This window comes from Camellia sinensis, chromosome 7 (genome assembly GCF_055761805.1).
Source record: "Camellia sinensis isolate YWXY chromosome 7, ASM5576180v1, whole genome shotgun sequence".
In the NCBI taxonomy this organism is placed as follows: Eukaryota; Viridiplantae; Streptophyta; class Magnoliopsida; order Ericales; family Theaceae; genus Camellia; species Camellia sinensis.
The window spans coordinates 78,552,368-78,569,384 of NC_138967.1; the positions used below are offsets into that span (position 1 = coordinate 78,552,368).

Sequence of the window (17,017 nt, forward strand, 5' to 3'; positions counted from 1 at the left end):
CCCGTCTTAATGTGGAGTATGATTTGGTTCGGAGTTGGGTTCTGGGTATGGACACTGTTCCTTCATTTTCGGAGGCATTCAACTATGTACAGAATGAGGAGAGTTGTTGGTCTAATATGATGTCACCTGTCTATACTGGCCGCTCAGCGTTATTGTCTACCCCTAGAGATGGCCTTAGTCTGACTGCCATCCCTCCGTCTGCTACCAAGGAGTTTGTCTTCTGTGATTACTGTCGCAAGCCGCGGCATACTCGTGAGACGTGCTGGAAACTTCATGAGACTCCATCCGGGGGTAGAGGTGATCGGTCTGGTTCTAGAGGCGGTCGGTCAAGCCAGTCTAGAGGACGTGGTTCCCACCCACGGGCTCATCAGTCTAGTGCCGTTGATACACTTGATTCTAGTTCCGCTTCCATCAGCCAGGCTTCTGATGGTCTTTCTGGCATGACTATTTATGAGCTTGAGGATGTTCTGCGTCATTTGTTGGACCGCTGGTTTTCTACTGCTTTCAGTACATCTTCCTTGTGGTTTGCTTGCTCAGGTAACTTAGTCTCTTCTTCTCGTAACTTAGGCTCTGTTTGGTTTAGATTTCAAAACATAATTTCACCATTGATTTGAGTGTGGTGTTTGGTTGCAACTTTCAAATTATAATTCTACACCCATTTATCAAAACTCATTTCAAACTATAAACATTACTTTTCAAAACTCATAACCAAACACACAACTCAAAACTATTTTCAAAACTCAAAAACAACTTAATTTTAATTTTAAATATTTTTTATTTTAATATTTTATTTTATTTTATAGGAATATTTTTAATATTTTAATTTTCATAAAAATATTTTAATATTTTGATATTTTAATTGCAAATATATTTTAGGAATATTTTTAATATTTTGATTTTCAGAATATTTTTAATATTTTAATTTTCTAAATATTTTTAATATTTATACAGGCCTAAAAAATGAATTAACAGAAAATAATTGACATAGAAATTATTTGAAAAAAAAATTATTCAAAAAATTACTTAAAAACAATTAATTGAAAAAAAAAATCGTTTTTTTATTTGAGTATTTTAAAAATAGTTTGGTTATGACTGTTGATCAAAAATACGGATATCGAGTTATGAGTTGTGTGTTTGATTATCAATTATAGGCTGAATTAAGTTTTGAAAATTATTTTGAAAACTCGTCACCAAACAAATTTTCTTATTTTACATGTCACATCAAACTTTCAAAACACAATTCCACATACAATTCAAAACTCAACTCAACACTCTATTCAAAAACCATAACCAAACAAATTTTCTATGCTCAAATTATAATTTCACAACTTACAAACTCAAAACACAACTCATACTTTCAAATCATATTTACAAAATTCTACCAAACGCAACCTTAGTCTCTTCTCCTCGTGTTTTCCTGTCTCATAAGTCTTTGCCCTGAATTATTGATTCTGGTGCCTTCGATCATATGTCTAGATCCTCTGACCTTTTTTTTGCCTATAAGTCCTCTTCAGGTCAGGACAAAGTTAGGATTGCAGATGGTACTGTTTTTTTCATTTTTGGGAAAGATTTAGTCCATGTCACTCCTACCATACCTCTATCTTCTGTTCTCTATGTTCCCAATTTTTCTGTTAGCCTGTTATCCTGGAGTCATATTTCAAAGGATTTGAATTGTAGTGTAATTTTTTTTTTTTTTTCTGATCATTGTCTTTTTTAGGATCTTGTCACGAGGAGGACGGTTGGCAGTGGTAGTGCATAAAATTGTCTCTACTTCCTGGATCAACCGGATAAGCTTGCTCATTCTTCCACCACGAGTCCTACTACCACCGATGATATATGGCTGTGGCATCAGCTTCTTGGACATCCTTATTTTTATTTACTTAAGCATTTATTTCCATCTGTTTTTTCAAACAATGATGTGTCTGAATTTCTTTGTGAGTCTTGTCAACTTGAAAAACAATACAGAGCTTTTTTTGTTCCAAGTTTTAATGAAAGTTTAGTTCCTCTCTCATTAATACATTCTGATATCTGGGGTCCATCTCGTGTTGTGTCTGTGAAAGGTCATTGTTGGTTTGTTACTTTTATTGATGATTTTTCTCGTACTACTTGGGTGTATCTCATGAAAGACAAAAGTGAGGTTTTCTCTGTGTTCCACAATTTTCATAAGATGATTTGTTCTTAGTTTGGGGCCACTGTCAAAATATTCCGTATTGATAATGGGGGTAAATACATAGATTCTGGGTTAGGACACTATTTTTCAACTCATGGCATTATCCATCAGATCTCTTGCACCAATACCCCTCAACAAAATGGGGTGGCGGAACGCAAGAATCGACATCTTCTTGACATTGCTCGGTGCATGTGTTTTTCTATGAGTGTGCCTCGGTCATACTGGGGCGACGCTGTTCTCACCGCTGCCCATCTTATAAATCGTCTTCCTACCCAGGTCTTGCAAAAACAAGCTCATCTTCAAGTCCTAGGTTTTCAGAATATTTGGCTGTGTCTGTTTTGTCTATAATCACTCTTCTATTCATGGTAAGTTGGACCCTCGCTCTCTCAAATGTGTTTTTATTGGGTACTCTCCTACTAAAAAAGGGTATAAGTGTTACCACCTTCCTTCTCATAAGTGATTTGTGTCCATGGATGTCACATTCTTTGAGTCCCAGTCCTATTTCTTTTCCTCTTCGGTGTCACAGTCCTCCTTTCAGGGGGAGCCTTGGTGTGAAGTGATTCCTATGGTGGAACCGGTTATTTTGCACCACCAACTCCTACTGGGACTACAGAACCTAATGTTACCTAGGATAGGGAAGGACAAGTTTATGTCAGGGACAAAGACAAACAGAAAGTTAACTGGATACAAGAGACCACTTCTGCTCCTCCACTGCTATCTCCTGCTTCTGATGAGAGTCTAGGTAACTTTGAATCTCTTGAGTTCACTGATGTTGATGTTTTTATTGCCAAGAGAAAGGGTGTGAGATCTTATACTCAACATCCTATCTCAAATTTTGTGTCTTACTCTCATTTGCCGTCCTTATATAGAGCATTTATGTCAAATATTTCCTCTGTTAGCATTCTTAACCATTTTTAGGATGCTCTTGCTACCTCTGAGTGGAAACTTGCGATGGTTGAGAAAATGAAAGGACTTAGGAAGAATGGCACTTGAGAATTGGCTGAGTTACCTAAGGGCAAATGACCTGTAGGATGCAAATGGGTGTATACTGTGAAACACAAAGCGGATGGTTTTATTGAGCGTTACAAGGCTAGACTTGTGGCAAAAGGGTTCACTCAGACATATGACGTTGATTATCAGAAGACCATTGCCCCTGTGGCTAAGATGAATTCAGTCAGAGTACTTCTTTCTCTAGCAGTTAATCTAGATTGACCACTTCATCACTTTGATGTAAAGAATGACTTTCTCCATGGTGACCTCGAAGAAGAGGTATATATGGACATTCCTCCTGGTTTTGAGGATCATCAGACAGAAGGCAAAGTATGCAGGCTTCAGAAGTCATTATATGGTCTTAAGCAGTCTCCAAGGACTTGGTTTAAGAGATTCACTCAGGCTTTGTTTAAATATGGCTTCAAACAATGTCAGACAGATCACACCTTGTTTGTGAAACATTCCTCCCGTGGTAAGACTACAACACTAATTGTTTATGTAGATGACATAGTTCTTACAAACGATGATAGTGAGGAAATACCTATATTGAAGAAATATTTAGTCAGTGAGTTTGAAATCAAAGACTTGGGGAGCTTGAAGTATTTTATGGGAATTGAAGTTGCTTGCTCCAAGGATGAGATATTTATCTCATAGAGGAAGTATGTGCTTGACCTGCTGAAGGAAATTGGGATGCTTGGCTGCAAGGCCTGTGACACTCTACTGGAACCTAATCAGAAACTGGGGGATGATGAAAGAGGAGTAGTTGTTGATAAGGGGAGCTATCAGTGATTAGTGGGTAAGGTCATTTATCTATCTCACTCCCGTCCTGATATTGCTGTTGCTGTCAATGCGGTTAGCCAGTTTATGCATGCTTCTCATCAGATTCACTTCGAGGCTGTCATAAGAATTTTGAGGTACTTGAAGTCTGTTCCTGGTAAGGGTCTTTATTTTTCAAAGTATGATCATCTTCGTGTGGAAGCCTATATAGATGCTGATTGGGTTGGATCAGTAACTGATAGGAGATCGACTTCAGGGTATTTCATCTTTGTTGGAGGCAACCTAGTTATTTGAAGGAGTAAGAAACAGAATGTGGTTGTCAGGTCAAGTGCAGAAGCTGAGTTTAGAGCTATGACACAAGAGGTGCATGAGCTCTTATGGATCAAGTTATTGTTGAGTGGTCTAGGTATTGATCAGGCGGACTCCATGCGGTTATACTGTGATAATAAGGCCGCTATCAACATTGCTCACAATCTGGTTCAACATGATAGGACAAAGCATGTTGAGATTGATCGCCACTTCGTTAAGGAGAAACTCATTAGTGGCGCAATATGTACTCCCTTTGTGCAGTCTGGGGAACAACTTGCTGAGATCCTCACCAAGGGAGTTGGGAGTAAACCATTTCAGAACATCTTAGGCAAGCTGGGTGTGAGAAATATTTTTGCACCAGCTTGAGGGGGAGTGTTAGAATAATATAGTATTATTTGGGTTATTATTTTGTAATTATTCTATGCCTTAGGACTTCCTTGTAATTATTAATCTTCATTAATATAAATAGGGAATATTATCCTAATCATTCCCTAATCTTAGTATCCTCTAAAATAAACAAAATTGATGAATGTTGGGGGTGTAAACTTGTCAAAATGTCAGTTTTACCATTTAATAAAAGTATTTTTATTTTTGTTTCTTCATTTTCTCTTGTGCATACTGATGTCTGGGGACCTTCTCCTATTCTCACTAAAGGGGGTTTCGCCTAGTATGTATCTTTTGTTGATGATTGCACCCGCTATACTTGGGTTTATCTTATGACTCATAAATCTGACTTCTACCAAATATACCGTACATTTCAGTCTATGATCACTACATAGTTTGGGTCTACCATCAGATTGTTACGGTCTGACTTAGGTAGAGAGTATTTTAAAATTGAGTTCTGTGAGTATCTGGCCAATTTGGGTACCATTCACCAAATTTCCTATACTGATACACCCGCCAAAACTGGTTGTGTTGAGCGTAAACACCGTCATCTCCTCGAGATAGCTAGATTTCTCCTTTTTGCCTCCGTTCCAGCTCCCTTTTGAAGGGAAGCAGTTCTTATAGCTGCTTTTCTTCTCAATCGTATGCCTACCCCCTATTCTCTGGTCGTTCTTCTTATGAGGCTCTGTTTTCCTAACTTCCCAATTATTCTCTTCTTCGTGTTTTTGGGTCTGCTTGCTTCGTCCTTCTTCCTCGAAAAGATAGGACAAAACTTAGTGCCCGTTCTGTCCTGTGTGTCTTTTTGGGTTACAGTCTTACTTAGAAGGGCTATCATTATTACGATTCTGTTTCCTGCCGACTTTCTGTCTTCTGCCATGTTGCCTTCCTGGAACGTTTAGCTTACTTTCAGCTTTCTCTTATCACTATTCTGGTTTCTAAAAATGATTTGATTCACATTGATTATTTTCCTTTTGAAGTCCCTTCTGATGAGTACATCTCTATTATTTCCCATGAGCTTGTTCCCTTTTCTCCTTCTACCACCCCTTCTGTTGAGTCCCTTTCCACTGTTGTCACGATCCCATTCCGCCCCTAGTAGAATGGTGCTGTGATGGCCAGTAATCCGAGATTACTAAAGGCCAATTTACAAAGATTCACATAATCAGAGTATACATATGGGGCTTACATGTGCGGATGCAAATTTAAATCTAAGTAGTCCATAAGAGATGTGCATAAATCAAATGAAACGACATACATCTTAACATGGTTTTTACAACTTGAATACAAAATAAAATAAATCTTACATCTTGATCAAAAGTCTTCTCAAGCCGAAATATACAAAGACATGAATTACAAACTAAGAAGCATAATCTTCAAGATGCTAGCAAAACATGAATCTGAAAACAACTTGCAAATAACATCTAGGCATCACCGCCTTCTTGCTCGTCACCTACATATATATAAATGGGAGGGTGAGCTTGAATACTCAGTGAATGATATAATTAATAAAAGTTTTGAATGAATGATATCCGAGATCTTTATCAAAACAATACATATCATAGCTTGTAACAAAACATGGGATGAATCAAGTTCATCAATCAAATTCTTTCAAAGCTTCTTGGGATGTTTAATAACATCTACATAATACAAAGGATGACATTTCTGACAAAACAAAGAAATAACCGTCCCGGAATCGGAGCACACCCGTTCACGACCGTCGGTGGCCGACCCGGAATCGGTTAGGCAACCCACCCGGAAAACCGTCGGTTGCAAAATGTAATCCACCCATACAAGACCGTTGGTGGTACCATCCGTACATGACCGTCAATGGCAAAGAGATATCTCAAACAAAGATGCTACATAGGCTTAACGCCCCCTAGCATGAAAGGACCTTCCAAGAATATCATCAAAACAAGCATAATATTTGATACAAAAATTAGAGGATAATCATTCATGCTTGATCAAATACTTTTCCAAAATAAAGCAAAGAAAAGCAAAGCTTTTATCAAAATATTATAACATAGCTTTATTAAAAATACCACTCACTTAGCTCTTCGGTTGTAGGGATTAAGGCAAGGATCCAAGACCTACAAATACATGGCAAAGTCCACTGAATGCATTTCAAGAAGACAAGAAAGAATGCTCAAAGATGGTTATGCAATGCATTCTCAAAAACAAGCTTTACATGCATGAAAATGATCTCGGCATTTCTTTCCAAAACCAAGTAAGACAAAGCAAAACATGTGCTGGGAGTCAAAACACTGTTTTTCTTCTAGGGAAAACGTGTTAGGAGTCAAAACACTATTTTTCTTCTTGGAAAAACATGTTGGGTACCAACCAGGTCTTGGAATGGATGCACAGAGATGATCTAGGCAAAAATGGCCTAGCTGGGTGAACTCAGGGAGTCTTGGCCGAGGTCCCACACCTCTTGGCCAAGGTGTGGTCTCCTAGGCCTAGGTGTGCGGCTGCTTGACGAGATGTTACAAGGTGCCGGCAAGGGTGTACCATGGTCGGCCTAGGTGTGTGGTGGTCGGCTTAGGTGTGTGGTGGTCGGTCTAGGTGTGCATGCAAAGACTAAGGTGCAAGTGATCGTGCAAGGTAGGCCAATGTGAGATACGATGCTTGGCCTAGGTGTAGGATCTAGGCAAGAGTGGTCTCGGTGACCACACTTAGGCAAATGAAGTCTGGAAATCTGGGTTTCCTCTTGAAGAACATGAAGAACATAAACATGAAGAATATGAATGCTAAAATCATAACTTCTTATTCAAAATCTGATATTTCATGTTATGAGTTCAAAAACATGGACCTGAGTACCCATAGTTGAAAATTTCATGAAAACAAACACAAAAACATGGAACTTGTTACAAACTTTCGGATCAAAACAAAGCTTTTCTTGAAGAACACGAGAACATTATTTTCTCTTTCTAAAACCAAACTTTTAATCAATTCATGGCTCATGAATCATGCTAGATTATGCAATGCGATCATAACAACGTAAAGAACAATGAGTAGATCAATAATCTAACCTCAAAACATGGATCAAACGGTTCAAACTCTAAGGATCAAGCTCGGAAATCTAGTTCTCACTCTAAGAACTCCTTCCTCTTTCCTAGAGCTTCTCTCTCTTCTAGGGCAAAGATATAGCAAATGATATGTTTTCTCTAGTGCCAGCTGACTTAACCCTCTGCTGGGACACGTGGCAACGTCTGGTTGGATCTCCTAAAAAAGGTGCCAGAATGACAAGACAAGAGTATGACAAAGTGTGTATAACAAGTAAGGTGGCATGGGCACTCTGACAAGGCAATGATCTCGGATCAAGACATAGGCTTCGGCAAGTAAGGTCTCAATGATCTCGGCTAGGAAGGATAACACTTGATCTAGGTGTGTCACACCTTGGCCTAGATGTGCCACACCTCGGCCTAGATGTGCCACACCTCGGCCTAGGTCGTACCAGTCCCGTAACAAAATCGCTAGGTGCAGGGATCAGAGATGTTGGATGCCTAGATGATAACATCCCGGCCTAGATGATACACATCTCGGCCAATATGCCTAAATGATGGGGGAGGTCAACCAAGGTGGTTCCAAGGTGGTTCCAAGATGGTCCTAGGTCTTGGCGCACAACGGCCTAGGTGTGAGAGGTTTAAAGATGTGACCTAGGCTTGAGACGGTAAAGATAGATGACCTATGTTTGGAATGACCTAGGCTTAACATGACCTAGGCTTGAGATGACCTAGGCTTAACATGACCTAGGCTTGAGACAGCAAGGAAGGAACGAAGCATGCATATGATACTTAGGCAAAACATGATAGCATCAAAACAAAACAGGAACCTTCACATAGGCAAAATGAATCAAAGTCTAAAGATGCAAGCTTAACAAGGCAAAATCATGTAAATGTTCATGAAGATGACTAAGACAAGAATGAGGGTTGTTATAACTGTCTCCCATGAGTTTGTTCCATCCTCTCCATCTCCATCTCCATCTCCATCTCCGCTTGCCTTTTTCTTCTCCTCCGTTGTTAGTCTATTCTCGTCGTAAGGCTCTCCCTCCACTAGTTGTCTTTACTCCTGCCCCTGCTGTTGATGCTCCTGCTTCTGACGACTCTGATCTTGCGAACCGTAAGTATCCCATTCGCATCTGTAAATAGGTAGTCAAACTTGGTTTTGATAAAACATATTTTTCTCCTTCATATTGTACATTTTTGTCTACTATTCACTCTTTTTTCGAACCTCAGTCTTACAAGGAGGCCTGTTAGAATCTTCATTGGATTCGAGCTATGGAGAATGAGCTGTCTGCTTTGCAGAAAAGTAGTACTTGGGAGTTAGCTCCTTTGCCTGCTAGTAAGAATCTAGTTGGTTGCAAATGGGTGTACAAAGTCTAGACTCACTCTGATGGTTCTCTTGAGTGTTACAAAGCTGACTTGGTTGCCACAGGTTTCTCACAGGAGTATGGTATTGATTATAAGAAGACCTTTGCCTCTGTTGTTAAGATGACTATTGTTCGTACTTTGATCTCTATTGCTGCTGTTCATTATTTGTCTTTTTATCAAATGGATGTTAAGAATGTTTTTTTTACTGGCCATCTCACTAAGGAGGTTTACATGCGTCCTCTCTCTGGTCTTCATCATTCCTCTGGACTTGTTTGTCGTCTTCGGCATGCTTTGTATGGTTTGAAGCAATCTCCTCGTGCTTGGTATGATCTCTTTTAGACAGCAATTACTGAGTTTGGGTTTCATCTGTGTGACCAAGCCTTTGCCTTGTTTCTCCTTTGCACCTTTGCTGGTTTTGTTGCCTTATTATTGTATGTGGATGATATGATCATTACTGGCTCTAACACTTCTGCTATCTCTGAGGTCATGTAGCATCTCTTCTAAACTTTCGAAATGAAGGATTTGGGACCATTGCAGTATTTTCTTGGTATTGAGGTAACTTCTTCTCCCAAGAGCTACTTTTTATCTCAGGCCAAGTATGCCAATGAGATTATTCACTCTGCTAATCTTACTGACACTAAGATTTCTGATACCTCCATTGAGCTTAATGTGAAGCTTAACACTGCTGATGGTGTCCTATTGGATGATCCTACTTTGTATCGCAAGTTTGTGAGCTGCTTAGTCTATCTAACAGTTATTCGCTCTGATCTTGCCTATGCTGTTCATACGGTTAGCCAGTTCATTTTTGCTCCTTGCTCTATGCATTAGGCTGCCTTGGTTCGGATTCATCACTATCTCTGCGGTGCTATCTTTCAAGGCTTGCTGTTGTCCTCTACTTCTTCCTTGGGTTTGGTGGCTTATGCTGATGTTGATTGGGTTGGTGATGTTACTGATCGTAAGTCCATTTATGGTTTTTGTATGTTTCTTGGTGATTCCTTGATTTCTTCTCTAAAAATTTCTGGAGTCGCCATTGGTTTAGAGCACAAGGCTCCCGCTTGTAGCAAGTTTTGGGAGTGGTAGTAAATAGACAATCTTACCCTTCATTTTTGTGTAGAGGTTGATTGACTTTCTCCAACCCAGTTTTCAAAGGCTTTATTAAGGCTCACCTTGAGGCAAGTCCTAAAGAAAAAATCATCGAGGTTTTGATTTTTAGGCGACACTTCTCAAAGGCTTGCACAACACAATCTGAGGTGTGCGCTTCAGATGCGCCTTGCATGCCTTTTGCACAGAAGTATACGAGGAGTACGTATATGGAGAGTTGGCTTTAGGCTATTGTTAAACTTAGTCTATATATGGTTTAAATATAAAAAAAAAACCTCTTTTGTAACTACATTTCACGGGAAAAATCATGTAAATAACACCCCCCCCCCCCAAAAAAAAAAAAAAAAAAAAACACACACAAAGTTAAGGATCAAGTGAAAAGCTTGATAATTTAAACTGACAATGTCGTTTTCACTTTCGATGAGGGCGAGCTTCTTTGCAGTGAAATTTCGATGCGTTTGGGATAAAAGTATTTACACCTCTATATTTAAGTTAATTGTTTTTTACTATTTTGAAGTATTTTATTTATTTATTATATATAAAGATTTGAAATGCTTATGTCTCACCTCATGTGAGGTAAAATGCCTCGCATTATGCATTTGCTTTTAAAAACTTTGCTCAACTACAAGGTTTGTGTGGATAACACTTGCCATCGTAGTATGTCACCACCTCTAGAATATCACAGAAAATTTGAGCTGGCCAAGTTTTTCATCGTCTTGTTTTCTTGAATATCAGAAATCATTCATAGTTGTATTTTTTGCAATAAACACTACAAATTCTGTTTCCCTTTTAACTTCTGTACGAGCATCCTATGCTGATGAACACATGGATTTCTTTCAAACTTACTATTTGGTTTAAATGCTTCCCACAGAATCCCTAAAAAGAGTAGGTTATGTCTCATTTTGAATCTGAAGCTTTTGGGTCACTCCATCCTCCAGTGGACGAATGGGACATCCCATAGAGAATTGTTACCTAGAATGGCAATCATTTGCTGGAGCAGAATTTCTGTAGCCTCATACTGGTGCATAATGTGATGATGAGGTTAGGCTAATATAGATCACTTAGTTGGAATATTATAAACTAGCTGTAAATTCAGGAATATTTTATTTTAATCAATAATTGTTAAGGAAACTTAAGAAACTTAATATTCCCAAAAGATGGAACTAAAAAAGTTAATTTTTGGATGCCGATTAAGATGGTGTAATTAGTCATGTAAAAGGCTTGAATGGTTACAGCACCTTTGTACTGTTCATGGGCACATCCTTTTCTTTTTTTTCCTTTCTCTCAAAACAAGGTGCTGCATTTCCTTTCTTTTAATAAATCTAATTAGTTGCATTTGTAACCATTATTTTTGAAATTTTTTAGGATATAGAATATTGATGGTAGAAATAATGAATGTTTAAATAATCCAATTTGGTATTTGGAACTGAGGTTTGTTATGCTATAGGTTTCGTGATCTGGTAGTTTGTCAGAGTGCATTATTATCACTCAAATGAATTTAGTTCCTGCCATTTATTAGGATGTCTCATTGATGAAGACATAAGAAATTATTCCTTTCAGACTGTTTTTTTGTTTAATGTGCCATTGCCACTCAGGGAATGCAAGTTGCACTGGATGACTGTGAATGACCTATTGACTTGTTAGAGTGGGGGGATGTGTTTGGCCCAGTGTGCAAAAGGCTATGCCTTATTTTTGATGTGGTACACATGAGCATGGGTGGTTTGTCACAGCCCAAGTAGCCTATTGACTCAACAACTTGAATGTAGTGGGTCTACCAACATGATCCAAAACCTTAAGCCCATGTTGCTAATAATAGTCCACTTGCTGCTTTATATACCAAACTAAGGTATCATATTCTATTGATGTGGGATGCAGGATATCACAAAATCCCTCACTTAAATACGTGACCTCCTTGTTGTGCCCGTGCCCTATGGTGCTTTGCGTACATCTCTGTGAGCAATGTGGGATTCCAAAACTCCGAAAAGACTTGCAAACTAGCACGCCTTGCAAGGTGGCTATTCCCCTCGGGCCCTCGCAAGGGCACAAGTATCCTCTCGTATGGGCCCCACACTTCTGTTCTACTCTGATACCATTTGTCATTGCCCAAGTAGCCTACTGGCCCATCAACTTGAATCGAGTGGGTCTAAACCAACATGACCCAAAAACTTAAGTTCAAGTAGCTAGTAGTAATCCACTTGGGTCATGTTTGTTTGGATGGACTAAATAAGGGAGGATTGTAATGTAACGGATTGATAGTCCTAGGATACATAGTCCCTAGACTATTTCGCTGGAAATGATGTGTATCCCATGTTTGTTTTCTCATGGGATTAGATGTGTGGAAATGACTATTTTAGTGAATCTCATTTCTGATTGATTTGAAAATTATGAAATATATTGTTTAAATTGTTTACAATGACAATACTTAAATTTGAAGTATAATTTATTTTATTTAATTTAAAGTTTATTTTTTAATCTATGTTTCAAATATATTTTATTTTGTTTTACAAAAACATTTTTAATTTTATTTAAATACGACATTAGAAATATATTTGCATTTATGATTTTGCTAATATGAAAATGAAAAAAAAGAAAGAAGAGAAGACTATTATATATCATGAGATTAATTTACATAGGTTTAAAATAATTCCAACATGTTTAAAAAATAAAAAAATGAAAGAAATTAATTTTATATATACTTGAGGGTTAATCTCGTCATTTAATTAGCTAATCTAGAGGTTGGCTCAGTCCATCCATTTCTATCCCACACCCCCCTCCCCCCATGGGATTGAGTTATCCGATATATCCGACTGGACTAATAGTCCGACCTTCATTTTTCCAACAAAATATTAGACTATCCACTTTGTTGGACATGGAGTCTAATCCCATGCCCGAATCCCACCAAACAAACACCTCCTTGGTGCTTTATATACCAAACTAAGGTTCATATTATATCAATGTGAGATGTGGGATATCACATAGTTTTGGAGATTATGAGCTCCAAATTCATAAGATTAAAGGGGTGCAATTAAGCATGTTATAATATTTGACTTTGTGTGGCTTTGCTTTGGATTCTTCCATAGAGATTTTGATGACTTGTTTGTTCATGTGGCAATTTAGGAAAGGGTACATGTATGTTTCATGTTGTACTGGGGTTGTTCCCCCTTGGTGGATTTTAGTGGATAAATTTGCTTCCTAAAAATAGAAGAAAATAAAAGGTGCTGTTGGAACCTTTATATCTGTATTTTACCCTAAATTAATCTGGGACTAATGCCATAGAAAATACTAATAGAATAGTCAAGAATTGCCTTTTCTGTATAATTTTCTTGGTTCTGTTGCTACCGTGAACTTTACACATTCAAAAGGATTAAATTCGACAGACCTTGTTCATCGAAAGAATCTTCGAGACCAATTGAATCATGAAAGCAGAATCTTTCAGAAACGGATTCCTGTTTGAGGATTTAATAACTGCAGGAACGAGCTCCCACTAATCCGTGTATTTAGGATCCAATGTGAATGGATTTTGGTTTTGTTCCTAAGAAAAGGATGCTCTTTTGGTGCAAATATTAAACTTGAATAAGTTAGGTTCATGTTGTAAGTTCTAAAATGTTGTTAAGATGTGATTTCTACATTCCATTGGCTTGTTTATTGGTTCTAAAAGGTGTGATTTTTTGTAAAAGTCGTTTCAAGATGAGGTAAATATTAATACTTAGTTTGATACTTCCAGACCACTGGACTTCGGTCACACACTTTATCCATGCTTGTAAATGACTCTCCTGGAGTTCTCAACATAGTTACTGGAGTTTTTGCTCGAAGGGGCTATAATATTCAGGTATCTCTAATTTCACTGCTGTTTTTTTTCTTCTTTGGTTTTCATTTTCATACTTCTCATTGTTGTGGGTGTGATTTTTTTTTCTCTCTCTCTCTCTCTCTCTCTCTCTCTCTCTCTCGTTTTCCTTTCAGAGTTTAGCTGTTGGTCATGCAGAGGTTGAGGGGCTTTCTCGTATTACAACTGTTGTTCCTGGTACAGATGAGTCCATTAGCAAGTTGGTGCAGCAACTTTACAAGCTGGTAGATCTTCATGAGGTGAGGTTATCCCAATCAAGATGCATCATGTCAGTTGAGTAAGTAGCATAAATGGGATCAAGTTTCCTTCGTTTGTGGGAAATGGAGGATGACACCATCAATATTGTATGTCTGCTGGTGAATCTATGGGTTTTTATATCTTGGTGGAATCTTGTGGAATTCCACCAGATATTTGTTTATGTAAATTGAATAAAAGAGTGATCACATTTGTGGTTGGCTAATTTATGATTTGCATTGGGTTCTACCATGTAGCAGACAGTTGGATTCATACCAAATTACCGATCAAGAAAGTAAAAAAGGTATTTGTGGTTCGCTGGGCCGAATGGCCAAAATATGTATTAGAATTTTGGTGACTGTTATATAGGTGTTCATTTGATTAGACCTGTAAGTTAGAAGTGCCTTGATGGGGTCCACAAGTCAAAAGTACCTACATCAAAAAAACCAGATATTGGTTTATGTAGATTGAATGAAAGAGTGATCACATTTGTGGTTGGCTAATTTATTGTCTTGCATTCATATGAAATTGCCTATCAGGAAAGAAATAAAGTATTTGTGGTTGGCTAGGGCCGAATGGACAAAAATACGTATTAGAATTTTGTTGACTGTTATATAGGTGTTCATTTGATTAGACCTGTAAGTTATTGGTTTATGTAGATTAAAAAAAAAAAAAAAAAATCACATTTGTGGTTGGCTAATTTATGTCTTGCACTGAGTTCTACCATGTAGCAGACAGTAGGATTTATACCAAATAGCCTATCAGGAAAGAAAAAAAGTATTTGTGGTTGGTTGGGGCCGAATGGACAAAAATATGTATTAGAATTTTGGTGACTGTTATATAGGTGTTCATTTGATTAGACCTGTAAGTCACAACTTTAGAAGGCCCCTGATGGGGTCCATAAGTCAAAAGTACCTACTTCAAATTTTTTTTGGGTATAACTTGAACCTAAGTCTTGGATCTAGAGCATGAAGTGTGACATCTTCATACATACATACATACATACATATATATATATATATATTTATATATCAGGCAGATCCCTTTAACTTTTGTATCCTTTCTTCATTTTTCTTTTTCTTTTATTACTTTGCAAGACTCTTTGTATTCAACAATCAACATAGATGTATAACTCATAGTGAATCAAATACTCATAGTTGCGTTTATAAATGAGTTATTCGTGCTTATGAGCTTTCCTGGTGAACATTCAGATTGATAATAGCTTTGCTGGCACTTTCAGGTTCGAGATTTTACCCACTTGCCATTTGCTGAGCGGGAATTAATGTTGATAAAGATTGCTGTGAACTCTGCTGCTCGTCGGAACGTTCTTGACATTGCTAGCATTTTTAGGGCCAAAGCTGTTGATGTTTCTGATCATACAATAACGCTTGAGGTGAACACTGTTTCTTACAATTTGTCATTTAACTTGTTTACATTTTGGTTCACCTAGTCTTTTCCAATTTGATCGACTTCTTATGGACAATGAATGAGTGGCGTCTTAGGGCATTAAAAATAGAGTATACTGGCAAATTATGTGGCCATTGTTTACCAAGAATAAGGGGGGTGCGTTCAACCTCTCTTTTAATTTTTTTTTTTTATTTTGAAGGGTGTGACCAAAGGGGATATTGATGCGATAAAAGACAAACATGATGGAGTCGTAACTACAATTTGACCACCTGTGGAAAAAACTAGTGAATTTTCAGTCACCATAGGATTTGTATCAATGATCAACTTTGAGTTCTTCATGCATGAATTAACTAAACACATTCATGATTATATCTTATGGTGTATGTTGTTTGCAGATGATGTTGTTCTAATAGATGGAAACTAAGGGAGGAATTAAACACTAAAATAGAAATATGGATAAGCACTAGGGTTTAAAATTAATAGAACTAAAATTTATTATATGGAATGGAACTTTAGCAACAATAGAAATAGAAATAATAGAGAAGTGAATATTAAAAGATGACAGAGTGAATATTTTCGTGGCTTGTGCTTAATTATTGTTTTGGATGAAGAGGTTGGAGATGATATGATCCATAGAATCAAAATAGGTTGGCTCAAGTGGAGGAGTGTGTCTGGCATATTATGCGAATGTCTGGCAACTAATAAACATGTTCATAAAATGAGTATCGTTGAGATGAAGATGCTTAGATGAATGTATGATATGATTAGGAAAGATAGTTACAAATGAATATATTTGTGAACTTGTAAGAGAAGCACCAAGGGAAGAGAAGTTCAGAGATAACAAATTAAGATGATTTGTTCATGTACAACGAAAGTTTTGTTGATTTAGGAATCAAAATTGGAAAACTTCAAAATGGAGGGAACAACAGCTTCAGTTTGGAGGAGGAGCAACAACTTAGCTTTTGAAGTTGTGATGTAGTTAGAATTAGTATTATTGTTAGAGGTGGGTAACGATTTATCCGACCCGCACAACAAGCCCAAACCGACCCTACCCACACAAAATCCGACCTTACCCGTACGCATAAATAGGGCGGGTGCGGGTCTATTTTTACATACAAAATCGGGTTCGGGTTAGTTTCGACCCTACCTGTGCAAATCCGCAACCCGTCCATAGATTATGTTTAAAATTAAAAAAAAAAAAACTCACTCACATGTTGAACTAAAAAAATCTTCATTCTTTTGGTCTCTCTCTCTCTCTCTCTCATCTCGCCTACCTCTCTCTTCTCTCCTCCCCGTTGCCGTCACCACCACCATCTCTCGCCCCTTGCTCGCCTTCTCTTTCATCTCCTCCCCGTCACCATCTCTCTCCTCTCCTCTACTGCCGTCGCCGTCGTCTCTTGTAGATCAGCCCCTACTCCATCGCCGCTCCATCACCTC

At 37.9% G+C, this 17,017-nt stretch overlaps 1 protein-coding gene across 1 annotated transcript in view; it reads left to right on the forward strand.

The window, feature by feature from the left end:
* The window catches only part of LOC114272681 (acetolactate synthase small subunit 1, chloroplastic-like), a 61,192-nt gene that overhangs the window by 41,052 nt on the left and 3,123 nt on the right, over nucleotides 1–17,017 (forward strand). Inside the window, exons 8-10 of the mRNA XM_028214398.2 lie at nucleotides 13,820–13,924; nucleotides 14,056–14,178; nucleotides 15,414–15,566. Coding sequence (XP_028070199.2) covers nucleotides 13,820–13,924; nucleotides 14,056–14,178; nucleotides 15,414–15,566 — 381 coding nt within the window. The remainder of the gene's footprint in view (nucleotides 1–13,819; nucleotides 13,925–14,055; nucleotides 14,179–15,413; nucleotides 15,567–17,017) is intronic.